Below are 19,602 nucleotides of genomic sequence, written 5' to 3'. Positions count from 1 at the left end.
TAGTCCCTTAAATCTTTGTAAGGGGAAACAAAAGATATCTCAGGTGGTTAGTCCTTTGAAATCTTTTGTTTAAAGGGAAAGGGAAAAAGATATCTCAGTCGGTTAGTCCTTTGAAATCTTTTGTCAAGAGGGAGAAGGGAAGAAACAAAAGAATTCTCAGGCGGTTAGTCCTCTGAATCTTTTGGCAAGAGAGAAGGAATGAAGAAAAAGAATAGTACAAGTTTTTGGTCAATGAACTTTTCTTGAAAGAGAAAGTATTGAACAAAAACTTTTAGAAAGATGAAGAGAAATGAATGAAAGAAATCTGTTATGCATGAAAGGAATCAGTTTTTGAAATTCATGCCATGGTCACATATTTATAATCATTTGATGACTCAAGTTAAAGTTTGTGACTCTTGGCAATTTCTTTAAAACTAGTCACTTTAAAAGTTGTGACTCTTTTGAAAAACTAGTCACTTTAAAAGTTGTGACTCTTTTTGAAAACTAGTCACTTAAAGGTTGTGACTTTTGAAAAATTCTTTCATAGTGTAATCGATTACACATCAACAGATGTGACTCTTCATGTTTAAATTTAAAAATCAAAACGTTTAGAAACACTGATAATCGATTACAAGTATTGTGTAATCGATTACACAAGTTTGAAATGATTTGAAAAAGTTTTATCACAAGTTGTGACTCTTGAAATTTGAAATCTAACGTTTTAAAACATTTGTAATCGATTACATGATTATGGTAATCAATTACAGCTTTGTAAATCAATTTTGAAAGAATGTTGGCTACTGATAATCGATTACTGCCTTCTGGTAATCGATTACTAGAGAGTAAAATTCTTTGGTAAAAGATTTTTCTTTTTGAAAAATTCTTGCGCTATTCAATGTTTTGAAAAACTCTTAATACTTATCTTGATTGAGTTTTCTCTTGATTCTTAAATCTTGAGTCTTGATTCTTTACTTGAATCTTGATCTTGATTATTCTTGAATCTTGATCTTGATTCTTGAAACTCGTTTGACTCTTGATTCTTTAGCATCATCAAAATAATCTTGGAAGACATTGCTTCCACACGAACAAATGTGGCTTTAGAGGTAGAGGAGAATGCAATGGCTTTGGTTGAACAATATAGACAATTTAGACTGTGTCTATATTTAATAGGGTTGGTATGCATGCTAGAAAAAAACAGTGTCCAATCAATATGTCTCGAGAAAAACAGTGTCCAATCAATATGTCTCTAGAAAAGCAATGTTTAGTCAATACGCCTTAAGAAAAACTATGTTCAGTCAATACATCTAAGGAAAAACATTGTTCAGTCAATAAATGCAATTTTGCAGTGTTCAATCAATAAAAATGCAAAATTCCTTTTTTTATTCAATTTTTAAAATACAATGCAACATAATTGAAATTCCATTGTTAATGTTTTTTTATCATAACGAAATCTTGATTTCTTTGTGATAAGGGATAGAATCATGATTTCTTTGGGATAAGAGGGGTGCCAAAGAAAATAATGATGAAATCTTGATTCCATTGTGATAAAATAAGTTAAAGAATATAATTGAGATTCCATTGTGATAAGGGGGTGCAAAAAAAAAAACAATAGAATTTTAATTCATTGTTGTGTCTAGGGGGAAAATTATACAAAAGAATCATGATTCTATTATATATTTTATTGCATAATATACGATGGAATCACAATTCTATTGTGACAAGGGGGGCGAATTTAGTTGTGTAACGAAATCATGATTTCGTGGAAAAGGCATTCTCAGAATAAAAAAGCTATCAGCCCCTTGGTAGGGGCCAATAACAATTCCAATGGGGTCAAGAACAACCCCCTTGTACCACTCTGAAGGTTGCACTCTCAAGCTTTTGTTTTAGGGTGAGCCCCATGATTTTTAGAAAGGTTGAAAAGGAATTGAATCCTACACTCTCATGTGTATTCTGCACCCTCCATTTATGTCTGAAAATACCAAACTATCCTTCCCCAACCCTAAAACTTTCCTATGTGTGGAACTACTCATGACAATAGCTTCTTCACCCGCGACAACAACTTCTCCCACGACTTCACCTTCTTCACGATAGCCTCACAACCTCCTCCTAATGAGTCATGCAGTCGTAAAGCGTCCTCCTGCCTTCTTCCTTCCTTTGTGTGTCACCATTGAAGGTAAGAATGCGATCTAGATCATGATGTTTTGTCTTCCAGAATGATAATTCTAAAATGGTTTTTTTTCAACCATTTTTCTGGAAAAATGATTCTAGAAGCTATATAGTAGCATTATGGAATGACTATTCTAGAATATAGATTGAATTTTGAAATAGGCTTTCTAAAATACATAAAATGTTTATTTTTTAATTTTCAACCATTATTTTTACTATTATGGAACAAGCATTCGAAAAACTATTTTTTACGATCATGGAACACCTATTCTAGAAGCTATTTTTTACTGTAATGGAACACCTATTTTATTTTTTATTTTCAACCACTATTTTTACTATTATGGAATATGCATTCTAAAAACTATTTTTTACTATTATGTAACACTTATTCTGGAAGGTAAAAGCTATTTTTATTGTTATGGAACACCTATTCTTGAAGCTATTTTTTACTGTTATGGAATGCTTATTCTGGAATCTATTTTTTATTGTTATGAAACACTTATTTCGAAAGATAAAACTATTTTTTACTATTATGAAACACCTATTTTGGAAGCTATTTTTTACTATTATGGAACACCTATTCTAGAAGGCGAAAACTATTTATTACTGTTATACAACACCTATTCTAGATGTTACTTTTTATTGTTATGAAACACTTATTTCAAAAGGCAAAAAATGATTTTTACTCTTATGGAATAAATATTTCAAAAGCTATTTTTTACTATTATGAACCACAAATTTTAGAAAGGTATAATATGAAAAGGGTAGTTTAGGAGTTTTAAAATTTGGGAGGTGCAGAATTCAATATGGGAGATGCAGGATTCAAATCGCTGACCCGTCCCGCACAACCCAGTCCACTATTTACCCAATTCCACAAAAATAAAAAATAAAATTTGTGCTGTGTCGTTTCCGAACAAAGTGTCCCAAGTAGTAGCCGCTGAGAGAATGGGTTCCTTGGAAGCCGAAAATAAAACTCTCCGTGGCGCCGAAGAAGAAGAGGATTCTACTTCTACCAAGAAACGCGGCAAGTTCTACGACATTTATGGACCCGAAGTATATTTTCGTATCTTTATTTCCGTATTCAATGCCTGCGTTATTCATTTTATTTTAATTTTTATTCAGAGGAAGATTTTGCTTTCTATGTTTCTGTTCCGCTTTTGGACATTAAGTTTGGACTTTTGTTTTTGATTAAAATGTGGTTTTAATGATGATGAGGTGCCTGTGGCTTTGGGATGGGATACCTGATTTTGAAGTTGTAGTTTGAGTTAGAGCAAAACCATTGGTTTGATTAACTTTTTCACATTGTCTTCTTAGCCGATTCGGGATTGTTTGTGCGATCCAATTGGGGTGAAATGGTTTGAGAGTTTCCAATTTCTAGTTTCCCCCTTTCGTGGGTTTAGGAACTGAATGTTTCATATTTATTCAATGTTTTCATTGATAGATCTTTTAAGTCTATGTTGTTTGTTATGCACGGATAAGTTATAGTCCCATGAAATGCTGAAGTAATACATTGTTATTTGTTAATAACCACACATATATGCACACCAGCGCAGATTAGCACTAATTGGTCACATGGTCTTGTAAATGCCGTCCTAAATTACCATCTACAATAAGTTTTCCTGGTTATGCTTGTGTTTGTTTGTTAATGGGGTTTTGTTTTGTTGGGCATAATTAACCGAAATTGATTAATCTGTTGTGCTTTTGCAGGGCAAGGCGGATGTTGTTTTCAACTCACCAGAAGATAATTCAACTCTCAATCTTAGTGTAGGCTTTTACCACCATTGTTTGACTTGAAATTTGAATCAAAGTAGTTATGAATGGGATTTGTATTGTGAAGCAGGATGTTCAAGGACTTGTAACTTGGGTGCTCGGTGAAGGATTTATGCCGTCATGGGTTTTTATTAAGGTACAGATCATCTTTTATGTCCAAAAATATATTTGCAACAGAAAATATGATAAAATAAATTTTATTTCTAGTTGTTTAGCATGTGTATTCCAAACTGCTTTCGTGGTAGTGGGAACCACGTCAACTGTTTCATGTATCATGTTCATGGGAGTCTTCACCCAATCTAAACAGATTGGGTGGGGGTATTGTAATTGTTTTGTCACTGGAATCACACGAGTCCTGATTCAGTTGTGATTCCGGTGATATCATCACAGATGAATACTGGGAATGCAAGGCAAATAGCCACTGTGGAGTGACAAACCAAGTCTCTGATGGCTGGATGTCACCAAAATCTTGTTGATAGAGAGGTCTGGAACTCAGACGTGCTATACTCACTGTTCAGATGGACCCAGACACAGTGAATTGGTGATCAACACTTGGCGGCACCTGGTCACGCCAACAGTGGCAAGCCTCTGGTGGTTGGGCAGTTTTGCATTGGGGGTGAGGCCCTAGCAGAATGGTGTACCAGATATTTTACCAACTTCCATAGGCAGTTTGTGAAGGGAGGTCCACCGTGGCAGTGCCATAAGGTGCAATGGCGTGTTTATATGGTGTACTTGGCCTTCAGCCATGTTCTGCCATCCGCCATTGATAACACTGGGCAAGGGTGGTGGGAGGTGAACAATGGCAAAGGCAGGGTTTTAAATAGTGTACATTGCTGCAATAGCAGCATAGGGCAGCAGTCATAACGGATCAAATAGTTGGCTGATAGTGGCCTTATTGGATGGGATGTGTTGATTTCAAAAAAAGCCCTCTGAACAGAGATGTTGGGCTTTTTTGGGAGGGCTGTTTTTGGGATTTCAATTTCCAAAAATTACATCTACTGCTGTAATAGTAGTGAAAATGATAAAGAAGACTTGGATTTAGATTGTGATGATTGATGATTCTCATCTAGGAAACTTGTGTTTGACGTTATTTTGGTATTTACGTGTATGTTTTGCTTAAGACAACTATGACTTTTTTGTCAATTATGAATGTCATGAATTTTGAGTAATTTTTATGATTTTGAGTTTTTAAAATTCATATGTATATAATATAGTATACATTGTATAAATAATTTTGTTTAGAATAGCTGTTATCTCGCTATCAGCTATCTCACTAGCGTGTTTGAGGGCAGCTGCTACGTGTCATTATCCGAGATTTGAACACTGGGCAAAGGAGAGAGAAAGCAAACAGATGAATGAAAACAAAAAAAAGTGATTTTTCTTGCTATGATTTAAATACCATTATGAGAGAAATTTTCAGGGAAAAAAAATCCAATTATTGTGATAAAAAAGGAAATAAAAATTTATTCTATTTCCTTACTTATTTCTACCGTTCTATATGTGAAATGAAAAATATATTTTGTTATTTTAATAATTGATCTTACAATTCATGATACTTTTGATTCACTATTCAGCTTTCTGATTTGGAATTTGGTACTTCATATATTCAGTCTCTATGTTTTGCCATGTCTGTCACCCCAATGACCAAACCCTTTTAATTGATGTATCTTAATTTACTCATTCAGTATAATATGCTTTGCTATATAGGACAATCCTTTTATTGGAGGTGTTTTGTGACACATTCTTAGGTCTTTGATCCATTATTGTTATACAAGAGAGAAAGAGATACTTGGAGGTTGCAGATGATCTTATTGCTTCTATAAGTGCATTACTGGAAGGTGTGTTTGATTTTAGGGATGGCTAATGGGTGTTGATTCAAAGTTGGTTAGGGTCAAAGCATTTGCTTGAAAGGCTTAGTTTGATTCCTGTTGCCAATAATCTTCTTTGGTATACATGATCTGTAAATACCACTAATAAGCACCTACTAAAGGTGGTGGCATGACTTGACCATGTAATGGGGTACTCCCTCCCCCTACTTACTAGATGATAGTAGTAATGATGGATATAGACAGTGAACATTCTAAACAGCAGACTTTCTCTGTTTCACTAGTAGTGATCTGAGTTTTCATATATTTATTTTTAATTATTCTGCTACATTTTGCAGTAAAATGTTCCATATCTTCATCCTATTCTCAATATTACTTGAATTATGGACCATGCAATATAGTGGTTCTGCTTAATATAATTTGCTGGGGGCATTTAACAGGCTTTGATTTTGTCTCACATGACTAGTTTTTGTTAGTTTAACAAAAAGACAAGTTTCTCAATCTTTTATGCTTCTTAAGCTAGAATGTCATTAAACTTGGAAATTGATGTTAGACTACCCTAAAAAGCTTTAAGATTAAATACATGTTGGCCAATTCTGTACATCCAAATAATGAGTTGATCACTCTTGTCAATTTAAAATAGCAAGACCTTCCATTTGTACCCTATACAGCATCTCACATTTTATTTTGCCACAATCTCTAATGCAGCACTCTCTTGATTTTTCAGAATAAACCTCTTATTCCCAAAGTGGTTATGCTCTATGTGCCAGGCCTGGACGCAGCTTTGTTCTTGTCGCAGTCTAAAATGCTTCCCAGATTAAAAATTTTCTGTGGCAAACCAAGGGCAGTCCTAGCTCTTAGGTCTGTGGAAAATGTATTTACTTGTTCTTTCCTTCAAAATGTCATTCCTTTGCACTTAAATTTTTCCTTTTTTTCCTGGCTAGCTGTGTATCAGATGGTATGCAGACGATAGATGCACTCCTAACATGCAAGATGAAAAGGAAAAGGGACGAGAATAGTTCAATTATGAGGAAATCTGCTCTGACATCTCAACAAGGTTTTCATTATTCAAACTAATACATGCAAATCTCTTTTGGTAGGGAAAGTAGGTCTTGAATTTGAGGTTCTTTAGATAAGTTAATGGTAAAAAAGTTCCTAGTGGCACTATCTTAAATGTTGTCAATAATGCTATTTGGACTGCCATGCTGTTTTTATACTCTCCCCAGTCAAAGTACAAGAGTACAATAACTATGGCTGGAAGCCTGGAAGTCCTCATATAGTTGATATCAGTCCCTGTATTTTGCCTTCTGATTAATTCTAAAAAAGTGTTGTATCACAGCAAACAAGAAATAACATTAATCTGGAATCCTTTCTGCTAAATTATTGTGTATAGTTGATGCATGTTGGCTGACTGAGTTGAAAAGTAAGCTATTAAATTTTGTAGGAATGGCTTGTCTTTTGGTTTGTATATCTGTAATATTTAGGGGGTGGGGAAGAGATCAAATTTCTCACTATACTTGACATAACCTTGGCAATGATGGTTCATGATATTTCCTCATTAATACTTTGTAATATTTGTGTGTATATGTTTACATGATTGTTAATGATCTAGAATGGAATACTAGTTAAGTCTGTAAGGAAAATAGGCTCCATGGCAGTGGGATTTGTTCTGACTTCTGATATACATAGTTTAATATTCATTTGTCATTATTTTGAAATTACATTGATTGCTTAGACCAGTGATATATGTTTTGTAACTTTCCTCATGGTTCACTCTTAGTTGTGATGTATGTTCGTGAGATTTCACTTCTATGCTTAATTGATAACCCTTTAGCATTTTCTCTTAATTTTGAATGCATTTTAAGATCCCTACAGTTTAAATAAAAATAAGTCTTGAATCTGAGAATTCAAATACAAGTGAAGGCTAGTGTGCTGCTTTTACCACATGGAGCTACTTCATTTGAGTTGTTCTCTTGCTAGCCACAAACATGATTGCATCGCTATCATTCCATTGCAATTATATAACCTGTAACCTATATAATTTAGTCACTTTATGCAATGCTGAAGAAGGTTGTTGTGATACAGACAGTCTATCGTTTAAGGAGCTTACAAAAGACATACCTTTCCCTGTTACATACTATACACTAACAGAGAAAGAGTTGGAAGAGAATGGATATTCTGTTAATAAGCCAGGTGATTTTTACCATGCTACTACCAATTATATATGTTAATTTGTATAAACATTTGCTTACTGGGCAAGTTTTTTATTTGGCCGGTTTACTACAGGTTTTCTTTCTACTTTGCCCGCACCTTCGGGATCTCCTTTTTATGATATGTTGGCACTTGATTGTGAGATGGTAAGTCTATCAATACCAGTTTGGTGTAAAATGCTGTTTTTATCATTTAGAAATGAAGTTCTAAATGATGATAAACTTATCAGATTTTTGTTAGTCCAAGGAAGCAAGTTTCTCTGTTTATGGAAATATGTTCATATTGTGTTACTCCCTATACTTGTAGAATATTTGTTTACTAGAGTGAGATTAAACTTGTTTAAAATGGTGATTCATGAGTCACAAATCACAATGTCAGAGGGTTCTCATGTAGAATTTTCTTTCAAATTCCTAATCTACTAGAGAGTGATATCAGTTTTTAAATAATGAAGCTTAAAAGTTTATACAAACTTTTCAAATTTGGACATCTTTATATCCCCGACATTTCATTTCATTTTTTTTTAATTATCTTGAACTCATTTATCTCAATGCATTGCATCGTTAATTGGGATTTTTTTTTTGCTCAGCAAAAATAGATAATTATATTATATGCAGAGTACTGGGGTACTGAGAATACAAACGATAGAGATATACACAGCTGGTACCACATACTTTCCTAGAGGTTCATATTAGGGACCAGCTGGACCCAAGCCTAGGATTACACCTGTGGTGCATCTACTACAGCGAATCCTAGCATGTACCCTCCTTTCCTATTTACCCAAAGGCATCTCCCTGCTGAGAGGACCACTGGTTGTAGTGCACTGTAAAGTCTTTCTCCATAACCTTAAGCCATGACCATAATAGGAGAAGTGCATCATCCAACACTTTACTTGTGTTGAAAGGCTGGCTCTCAAATACTGTTTTATTTCTATGTTGCCATATGGTCCATGTGAGGGCTACCCACCAGCATTTCCATCTTGTAGCCTTAATACGACCAACATTCCCATTGGTATGTTGCATAAAGTGTTCCTTCGGGTTCTGTGGGAAAGCAGCCTCTTTTTTCACCCATGACAGTGATTCCCACCAAAGGGGGAGTATTTTGCTGCAGTGGAAAAAGAGGTGTGTTGCATTCTCCTCCATATTGTTGCACAATGGACACATCAAGTCAGTTATCCCCACTTGTCTCCTCCTCAAGTTGACCTTTGTTGGTAGCCTGTCTCTAATGAGCCTCCATGCAAACGTCGCTGCTTTAGGTGGTATCCTAAGTTTCCATAATTCCACGAAAGGCCCATTATCTATGTCCCCCCTTGTTGCTTCTGACAGTATGTCGTATGCTGATTTTGTCGAATATTTTCCACTCAGGTCAGCCCTCCAGACCCATGAGTCTGCTCCATGCTGCTGTATTGTTAGCATTGCAGTTTCCTGTATGAACTCTGCAGCCGTTGTAGCTTCATTATCAAACAGGTTTCTTCTCCAACTGAAATTCCATTCCCATCCTTCATCATTATGATTCCCCATGAGGCTAATTGTTTGCTGTTGTTGATTAGAGATCTGGTACAGATTAGCATATTTTACCATTAGTTGTCTGTCCTCAATTGTCCATGTGACTTCCCAAAATTTAATCTTGTCTCCACAACCCACCCTCCATTGTATGTGCCCTTTGAGTGCTGCTGTCTGTTGTTGTTGATTAAGCAACTTAAGATCCTTCCACCAGTGTGAGTAATAGCTGCTTCTTCTTTGGTTATCTAAATGTCTCCACCCACCATACTTTGAGATTAGTATTCTGGTCCACACCTCTCCATCATGTTGAAAAATTTCCCATCTCCACTTTCCAAGTAGTGCTGTATTGAACATCCTCAGGTCTTTTATGCCTAATCCTCCTTTGTCTTTTGGAAGACATAATGTTTCCCAATTGACCCACGCGATCTTTTTTTGCTCCGAACCTCCTCCCCAAAGGAATCTGCGCTGAATACTGACTAGCTTCTCTATTATTTTATTGGGAACCCTGAAAAATGAAAAGAAATAGATTGGAAGCGCTGTTAGGACTGCTTTTATAAGAGTGACTCTCCCTCCCAAAGAAATGTGTCTCTGTTTTCATTTAGCTAGTTTTGTCTCACACTTCCTAATAATAGGATCCCAGATCTCCCTACGGTTTGGGTTTACCCCAATTGGAATGCCAAGGTAGGAGAAAGGCATAGGCAACATGCTACAATTTAGGAAATCAGCAGCCTCCTTGCACCATTGTTCAGACTTGCAGATTGCCCCAAACTTGCTTTTTGCAAAGTTGATTTTGAATCCTGAAGCTAGTTCAAAACACCTGAGACTTGTTTTTACAGCCTTCACATTCTCCATAGTAGCCTCCCCAAAGAAGATGGTATCGTCCGCATATTGCAGGATACTAACAGGCTCCTTATTTTTCCCCACTAGGAAGCTGCTAAAGCGTTTTTTGTCTACAGCCTCCCTCATCAAGCCAGTTAGGCCTTCTGCAGCAATATTAAATAGCAGGGGAGCTAGTGGGTCCCCTTGCCTAAGGCCTCTTTGTGGATAGAATTCGTTAGTAGGGCTTCCATTAATCAAAATAGACAGCGATGCTGAATGAAGACATCCCAAAACCCATTGTATCCATTTTGGGCAAAAGCCCAGCCTCCCCATCATGTATGTTAGGAAATTCCATGAGACGGAGTCGTAGGCCTTTTCATAATCCACCTTAAACACCAGGCAAGGTTTTTTGCACCTTTTTGCCTCCTCCACCACCTCATTAGCAACCAGTACAGCATGCAGCAGGTGCCTTTCTTTTATGAAAGCCATTTGTCTCTCATCAATGATGTTTGGCAGCACCTTTTTCAGTCTATTTGCAAGGATCTTGGCCACTATCTTATAGATACATCCTATTAATGAAATAGGCCTATACTCGTTGAGAGATTGTGGATCTTTGATCTTGGGGATTAAGGCAATGAAAGATACATTATAGCCCTTTGGAAAATGACCATTGACATGGAATTCGTCAAGGAAACGGCTGATATCAGGTTTTAGCAGCTCCCAGGAGTGCTTGATAAACTTAAAATTTAGACCATCCGGTCCAGGGCTTTTGTCACTACCACAATCCCAAACAGTTGCCTTTATTTCATCCTCCTGGAACCTATCCACCAGCATCTGATTTTGCTGCTGCCCTATCCCACGAAATCTGGCCCCATTCATTGCAGGTCTTTCATAGTTCGATTCACTAAACCTGAGTTGGAAAAAGTTGCGAACTTCCTCTTTCACAATGATTGGTTCTTCAACCTATAACCCTTCAATCCACACACCTTTTACTGCATTATGTCTGTGGTTATAGTTCATGATCTTGTGAAAGTATCTTGGATTGCAGTCCCCCTCCTTAATCCATTTTGTTCTAGCCATTTTTCTTAGCAAGGATTCATGTGCTTGAGCAGCAGTCCACAAGTCCTCCTGTATCTTTTTATGAGATGACAGCTCATGGGGGGTCAGTTGTCTGCCACTGCTGCCAGCTTCTAGATTGTTTAGCTCTTTCTGAAGTTGTTGCACCCTCTTAGATGTATCTCCAAATTGCTCTTTGTTCCATTGCTTCAGCCTTTCCTTAAGCTTCTTGATTTTTTCTTTCAGCGAATAGCCCCCCATCCCCTTGGCTGTGTGCTCAACCAGCTCCCCTTGACTATATTTTGGAATGTCTTATCCTTCAACCAACAGTCTAGAACCCTGAACGGTTTGTGTCCCCAATCAACATTTTTTGCTCTGAGTAGGATAGGGCAATGATCCGAGAAATTTCTATCCAAGATGTACTGTGTACTTCCTGGCCATTTTGACACCCAATCGTCAGAAACAAGGAACCTGTCTAGCTTACTTTTTGCAGTCCCATTCGGTCAGATCCATGTGAATTTTCTGCCAACACTTGGCACTTCTTCAACTTCTAATTTTGATATCCACTCGTTGAACTCTGAAATACTGTGATGATCCCCCTCTCTTTGTGACATGGTCAGCCTCTCAGCCGGGTGTCTAATGCTGTTAAAGTCCCCCAAAATACACCAGGTTCCATCTGTTTGAAGTTGCTTAAGCTGCCTGATAGATGCCCATAGTGCTCTCCTGACGACAGCCTCACATGGTGCATATACATTCACAATAAATATTTTCTGCATCTCTTGAGTCCACACACCCTCTAATAGAATAAAACCCCTGCCTGTGAATCTCCTCTCTACCTTAAACATACTGTCATTCCAAACACACAACAGTCCACCAGCTGAATTTATGGCAGGGTATATTTCCCAACTCAATGCTGTGTCTCCCCACAAAGCTTGACATACTGCTCTGTCTATCTTTTCTTTCTTGGTTTCTTGTATACACAGCAAGTCAACATGATGCTGTGATACTAATCTTCTGATTGCTGGCCACTTCACCCCTCTCCCCAGCCCTCTGATGTTGTAGGATAGAATATTCATGGTGGGGTGGTTCTCTTTCCCAATACTGCTGCCTCCTTCCTGTCTCTGAGCTCCATTGACTTAATTTTGTCAATGATATTTGGTTCCTCTGCCCCGCATGTCATTCCCAGGTCTTTTACCATTTCCCATTGAGCAATTGCCTCTTCTAACAAGTTATTATTGCTATTATTCCTGGTTTGTATTGAGTTCCTTTTTTCAGGCTGTGAGTCAAGGTCCTCTGGGCCTGAGTCCGATGGGAGCTGTTGGCTTGTGCCTCTATTATTTGATGTTTGCAGTTCCATTTGTATCTGTTGTTGCTTGGTCAAAGTTGTCATGTCTTCAGATACATTTGTGTGACTGCTTGTTTGGGCCCCTTTCTTTCTGCACCCCTTACCCCTTGAATACACCTTTCATGCACTTCCTGTTTCCTGTTGGTGCTGATGATTGTTAGCACTACAGCCCTGTGGTTCTGCTTCTATTACATCACTAGTGAGGCCTATGTTGTTTTCAGGCCCAATAGATACCGTAGCTGGAGCAAGTGGGGTTTTGAAATAAAGGTGCCGTGTCTCAGGGGGGCATTTAATGCCTTCCTCATTTTGGGCATTTGCACAAGCCCTTTTGTTTTCCTGTAATATGCCTTCCGTGCTCCCCTTTCTCCCCCTCCTGCTGACATCACTTTCTAGTTTGGTATCAGCCTTGTCCGTATCTTGCTGGTTGCATGTTTCCTTTTCACTGCTACATGCAGGTAGTTCCGACAGAGGGTCTGGTGCGACCCCTGTTTGGTTGCGTTTTGTGCCATTTTTCATTGGATCCTCGAGGGTTGGGCCATATGGGTCTTTGCCCAGTGGACCATTGATTCCTATGCATCCGCTAGAGACCCTGTCAGACCGAGGGTCAAAACAGCCACCGGTATGTTCTTCGGCGGTTAACCTCGTCGAGAGGTCGCTCAGTCGCGAGATCGGTGTGTCGAGGCCGCTATCGTCAGACGATATTTCATTTGATGGGCTGAGCGTGTGTCGGCGACGTCGCTCGTACAGGCCTTCTTCCGTGGAGGTCTCCTCCACCATGTAGACTACGGACGACACACCATGGATGTCAACAGTTACTGAATGGTGTATTGTCGGGCTCCACGGGGTTCTAATAAGGACCCTAGCCCTGTTGAGCCGCCGAAGTTCTTCTACTTCATCGTCAACGTCCACCAAATCACCCACTGTTGCCACAATCTTCCGGATATATCTAATGTCCCATGCGGCGATCGGTATGCCCCAACAGTGCATCCATACCAGCCTGTTTCCCGGTCTCGTCTCTGGCTTCCATCTCTCCAGGGAATAAAACAACGATGTACCCTTGTCTATTTCTTCAGTGTTTAACTCTTCTGCCTTTGCGTCTGGAAGACCAAGGAGAATGACCTTGTTATCTCCTAGGTATATAGGCCTCATGTCGGACCCTAAAATCCACACTATTTCGTCTTCAAGCCTTTCGAATATCTCTAGTTTCTTCAACCTTCCCACCCATGCGTCCTTGTACCATTTGTCCTCCTCCTTCGGGATGTCTAGTTGAACCGAGGAATGTGATCCTCCTTGTCTGACTTGAGCTGTGGCTGTGTTCTTGCGTTGCCCTGCATTCCTTGAGTGTGTCGCCAATATCTCCGCGTATGTCCTTGTGGGTGCCGTGATATGGGATGTTGTAGTTGGTATTGCCTTCGTCCCTTCATTCTTCTTTTGGCTGATCCCCTGCCTTCTGTGGTTGATTTTGCCTTTTTCCAGCTTTCCTCTCGCATACTTTGGTATGTTTACATGCAGCTTCAATCCCCCGATGATGGTATTATCAAGTTGTCTTTCGAGTCTACTCACATCAGACACTCCTTTAAATCTCACGAACCCATACCTCCTTCCTCCTTTGTTCCTCTGTTTAGATATGAATATCTCCCTCACATCCCCCCATTTTTTGAAATGGGTCCAGAGCTCCGCCTCTTGTACATCCTCTGGGAACCTCGTGAAGTAGAATGAGGTTATGTCCGCTCTGTTCCGCCAGTTTGAATATGGATGATTGGCATGTTGTCGTTGCCTAACTCCCCCGTAGCTTTGTCTAGGATCCTTTCTCTCAGTGGATTCTACTCTCAGATTACCTCTCCCTCTCTTCCTCACCGTAGTCCATTCCCTTTCTCTCTCACTCCCTCTCTCTGTCACTCTCTCTCTGATTCTTTCACTCTGATCTTTCTCTCTCCCTCTTTCTCTCTCTTCTTTCTCTCTCATACTGAATGTTGGAAGGTACCTAATTGATATCGTTAATTGGGATTGACCATTGATGCACCAAATTTCACTTAGACAATAATACTACTGGATTCATTTCATATTCATGAAATTTAAATGGAGATAACTTGTTGAATTTGGTGGGAAGTGAGAAATAGAGAGATGGAGAGAGAGATAGGTATTGGTTAGGTGAAATTGATTGATTATACAACTTGGGTTATGCAGAATGTTCAGATTCTTACTAGACTAGATGGGGACTATTTCCAATGCAAAGAGTAAATGGGTTCTACTTCCTAAATACTAATTCCAATGAAAACTAAATGCATTTAACATTGCTGAAAATTATATTGACTGAGGTTTTATTGGAATACATAGGCAAAGTTGTAAGTAACTTCATTCTATATTGAGACAAATTAAAGTAGTTATGGCATTCTTTTTACGGATATCCTGTACATATGTAATTTGATCAATGTTCATTTTTTTTCTCATTTGCTTAGTGCATAACAAGTGAAGGTTTTGAGCTGTCAAGAATTACTTTAGTGGATGTCAAAGGACAGGTATTTACTGAATTTATTTTCTGAACTAGTTTGTAAAGTGAATGCATTTACTACTGATTTTAAGAGGAATGGTCGTTAGTTTTAAAAGTTCAATAAATAGTTATCAATATTTTAATTCTTTATATCTTGTGTTTGTTTCTATGTATCTATTTCCATTTGGCATGTCTTTCCTTCCTGAAGCTTGTTGAACTTGTAAGCATAGTTATCAATCTCATCCTAAGGTGTTTAGCGACCAGTCCCAAAAATGCTATAGTGTGATAGTGCATGGCAGAATGACCACTCTTTCGAAGTTTATAAATACAAATTAACTTATTTAACTACTCTCACACACATATATGCTCAGAAATAAAAAAATATTTACCTAAAAATGTTAATGAATAATATTCAAAATGGTAGTTTGGTCTAAAAATAATAGAACGCATGAGGATACCCTGCCTGCCTGCCACTCTGAACACGACATGGAAAGAAAGTAAGAAAAGAGAAAACACAACACAGATGCTGAAAAAAAATGGGATTGGCCTGAAATGGGGCCAAAGTGCTGGGTCAGTGGCCTGATATGGAAGTCAGCCTTAGCCAAGTTTCTTGGTCTCAACTCTCAAATACCAGCCAAGTGTCAAAGAAAGGTGTGCTATTCTCAAATCAGATGTCAAACATCGGGAAATGACAAAAATACCCAAAAAGGCTTGGATGTCTCACAAAATAAAATGGATAAATAGGGGATTTTTCCCTGTGAAAGAATAACATCTGTAAGGTCTGTGATTTTCCATGGTAGCAGCCGCGATTTGCGTGCACGACTCCGCTCCTTCAAAAGACTTTGTGACAGTTAATAAATAGCTTCCCAAGGCTGCTCCTTTGCAATAGTGTGCTATTGATAACTGGGAAGTTGTTTCATGAGAACCTTTTTTCACGAAACTCTATTATGATTCCCATCATTGCTTATTCATCGATTTATTGTCTTTTGGCCATTATGTTGCATCGTAGCATTTTTCTGCAGAAGATTTAATGCTATTGCAGAGAGATTCTGTTTTGGTTGTTTTTTTATTATGTCTCATTTTTAATCTTTAAGAAATTGAAGTAGCCATTTTATATATTGAGACTTGGCCAACTCTTTAAAATTGGTAACATTTACTTGCACAGTGATGGCTTCTTTTCTAATATTTATCTTTTCAGGTTTTGATAGATAAGTTGGTTAAACCATCAAATGCCATCACTGATTACAACACAAGGTAAGCTGTTTTTGGAGTATCAGTCAATGTCCCTAAATAAGTTCGTTATTTAATATTAGAAATTAAAAAAGTCATTGCTAAATAGATTTTAGCATCTTCTATGTTAGTTACTCATAAGTCATATGTTGATAAAACTAATCAACACCTATATTATCAAAATTTGAGTCCTTATTCTTGAATGTGAGGACATGTTAGCGTATTTTTCCATGTAACACATCATGGCTTCACCATTATTCAGCACTTATTATTATATTTTAAAAAATTCTTAAATTATTAATTGTTTTCAAATTTTCCTTTTGCATTAAGAAAGTTTCCTCTCAAATCTCAGCTTTAATTCCGTTTAAATTTACATTTTTATTCTAAAATTTCCTTTTTGATTTTAAATCTCAAATACTTATACTCTCAAATTAATTATTTTCATTGTTTTTAATAAATTGCTTTTCTCCTAGATCCAAACTATTTCTTTTTTATTTTAATTATATATATTTCTTATTATTTGAATTTTGTTTTTACACCATAGAGCCATACTTGTTGCTTCTAATCTCCCCCTCGAAGGGAACAACGAGTAATCTATATAATGTGTGAATTATATATTATGCGTAAATTTTATCTTTTTCTTTTTTCCCTTCTGGTGGGGGTAGTTCGGTGCTAAGACTTTCACGGTCTTGACTCATTGTAAAATCTTCTCATAAGGGTTATTAATTGCTCAGTTGCAAAGATATATGTACGGCTTGGTGTTTTGATTTCCATCTAATAAAGGGTTGGAATTTTGTATGAAAATGCTTAGATTAAAAGGATTCCGTTAGGTAACCCTAATGGGCTGGTTCTGTTCTGTTAAATATATATGTGTAGTTTTGTGGATTGTTGTTTAATTATTCAGCTTTATTCAGAGGACAGCAGTGTTAGGTCAATGTAATCAGCTGTCTCTCTCCTCCTTTTTGTATCCTATATATATGTTATTTGAAAGTAATAAAGCAAGTTGTCTGTGAGCAGTGTTGTTAAATGGCGGTTATGGCGGTGCCATGGCGGCCGCCATAGCCATGGTGGTCATGGCGGATATGGTGGCGAGGCGGAAAATGACAGATTTTTTTTGTTTTTTGTCCGTGGTAGGAGTTGGGCTGACCCGACCCAACCCTACCCGGTAATTCATTCAAAAGCTTAGCCCTCCCCTCCCACGCACCTGTTAATCAAAACGCAGCCCTCCAACCAAAAGCAAACCAGCCGCACCCTCCCTAGCACCCAGCGTCCATACCGCGACCCACCCGCACCCAGCTGCACCCAGCCGCGACACCCTCTGCAGACTGCACCTTGAACGCAGCCAACGTCGGCAGGAACGGTGGCACAACAACTGGAAGGAACGGTGGCGGAACCACCGGTAGGAATAGCGGCGCGAGCACCGGTAGGAACAGCGGCGCGAGCACAGGCCAGGAACGGCGACCAGCACCCCCACGAAGGCAAACAACATCGCGGGTGAAGTGGTGCCCTTCAGCTTTTATTTTATTTTAAATTTTATTTTTGCTGTTTGACACCCCTTTTTTCTGTCTGCAGCTTTTTTTTTCCTTTTGCTATTTGATACCCTCTTTTTACTTTTGACAGTTCTATTTTTTCCTTTTGGTAATTGATTATTGTATGAACTCATGAAACATTTTTAGTTTATTTGAATGCAATCCATTGTTTTTTTCAATTTCAATGACTTTATATATATGTATTTTTTTTTCTGTCCGTCATGACATCCGCCATTTTCCACTACGCCATCCGCCATATTTTTATGACAGATTTTTGGCTTTTCACCATGAACCGCCATCTGTCATTAACAACATTATTTGTGAGTAACAATTTCTCTCACACATTCAAACTTCAACTTGGTATCAGAGCGGGTAACCGTTTTGATCACCGTCCGTCGCTGTCCCGGCCGCCATTTTTCTCGGCAAACCCAGGGTTGAGTGTGCCTCGAGGAGCGCGACTCACCCCTGCAAGTCGCGTGGCCAGATTCCCAGCCACATGCCGCCACGCGCCACCACCAGCTCGTGCCATTTCGGCGCGTGAAGACCACGCACCGCTCGCCAGCCATCGGAAGCTCGCTGGACCAGTCTCAAACGCTGTGTCATGTTCTTCTAGGCACATTTCAGCTCCTGTTTCAGTGTTTGCTCGTCAACTCGTGCATCCTCTTCTTCTACTCAATTGGGGTTTCTTTCTTTTGGTCAAAAATGACTTCTTCTGGTCCTGTTTTCTCCTTCTCTGGGACTCCTACCATCACTACTGCAAAACTCAACTGAAAACACTATTTGTCTTGGTCTGCTTCAGTGGAGTTGTGGTTTCTTGGCCAAGGGTACCATGACCACTTGGAAAAGGGAGTTGGTGATGTCCCAAACGACAAGAAATCTGAGTGGGAAAAACTTGATTTTCAACTTTGTGCTGTGCTATGGCAATAGGTTGAGCCAAATGTTTTGGAAATTCTTAGATCATTCAAAACATGTTGCTCTTTTTGGAAAAAGGCCCAAGAGATTTTTGCCAATGATATTCAAAGCCTGTTTGATGCAACCATGAAAGTTACAGCTCTCAAGCAAACCAGCCATGACATGATTGCACACATAGGTAAAGCTCGAGCCGCAGTGGAAGAGCTGAAAAGGTTTCTTGTGGTTGATTCGTTGGAGGAAGTGAATAAAAAGCTGAACAAGTTTTACATGGTTCTTATCTTGAGGAGCCTACACTCAGATTTTGATCATGTGCGTGATCAAGTTCTTGCTGGAGACCAAGTTCCGTCAATGGACTCTCATCACTAGACTTCTTCGTGTGCCTCATGTATTGAAAGATGAAAATCTAGCTGATGTTGTGGAAACATCAACCATGATTGCACCTCGTGGGAGAGGAGGAGGCCGGAACAATAGAGGAGGCCGCAGTGGAAGAGGTGGATGTCCTCAATGCACCTATTGCAAGAGTATGGGTCACACTCAAGAAAATTGTTACTCTTTGCATGGTTTTCCTGACAAAGTAGCACAGGTGTCTAAGTCAGAGAAATCAGAGTCTAGATTCTCTAATGAGGAGTACCAAGAGTATTTGAAGCTCATATATGAGAAATCCAGCAACCAAGCACAATCTTCCTCCGTACCATGTTTTTCAACAGCATGTATCTCTCAATCTATTGAAAGTCCTAGTCCTTGGATACTTGATTCAAGTGCCTCTGAT

General features: G+C 38.5%; 1 protein-coding gene across 2 annotated transcripts in view; it reads left to right on the top strand.

The window, feature by feature from the left end:
• Positions 1-3,046: 3,046 nt before the first annotated feature.
• Positions 3,047-19,602, top strand: part of LOC114384732 (small RNA degrading nuclease 5-like) — a 29,454-nt gene continuing 12,898 nt past the window's right edge. The window contains exons 1-9 of one of the 2 annotated variants that reach the window (XM_028344488.1): positions 3,047-3,198; positions 3,853-3,909; positions 3,986-4,051; positions 6,469-6,602; positions 6,686-6,798; positions 7,827-7,934; positions 8,028-8,098; positions 15,131-15,190; positions 16,361-16,416. In XM_028344488.1, coding sequence (XP_028200289.1) covers positions 3,091-3,198; positions 3,853-3,909; positions 3,986-4,051; positions 6,469-6,602; positions 6,686-6,798; positions 7,827-7,934; positions 8,028-8,098; positions 15,131-15,190; positions 16,361-16,416 — 773 coding nt within the window. In that variant the 5' untranslated portion in view covers positions 3,047-3,090. Of the gene's footprint in view, positions 3,199-3,852; positions 3,910-3,985; positions 4,052-5,734; positions 5,754-6,468; positions 6,603-6,685; positions 6,799-7,826; positions 7,935-8,027; positions 8,099-15,130; positions 15,191-16,360; positions 16,417-19,602 lie in introns of those variants that run through there. The other variant, XM_028344489.1, reaches the window with a different exon arrangement.

This window comes from Glycine soja, chromosome 14 (assembly GCF_004193775.1).
Source record: "Glycine soja cultivar W05 chromosome 14, ASM419377v2, whole genome shotgun sequence".
NCBI lineage: Eukaryota > Viridiplantae > Streptophyta > Magnoliopsida > Fabales > Fabaceae > Glycine > Glycine soja.
The sequence above is the reverse complement of the archived record's forward strand: the minus strand, read 5'-3'. Positions and strand labels throughout refer to the sequence as shown.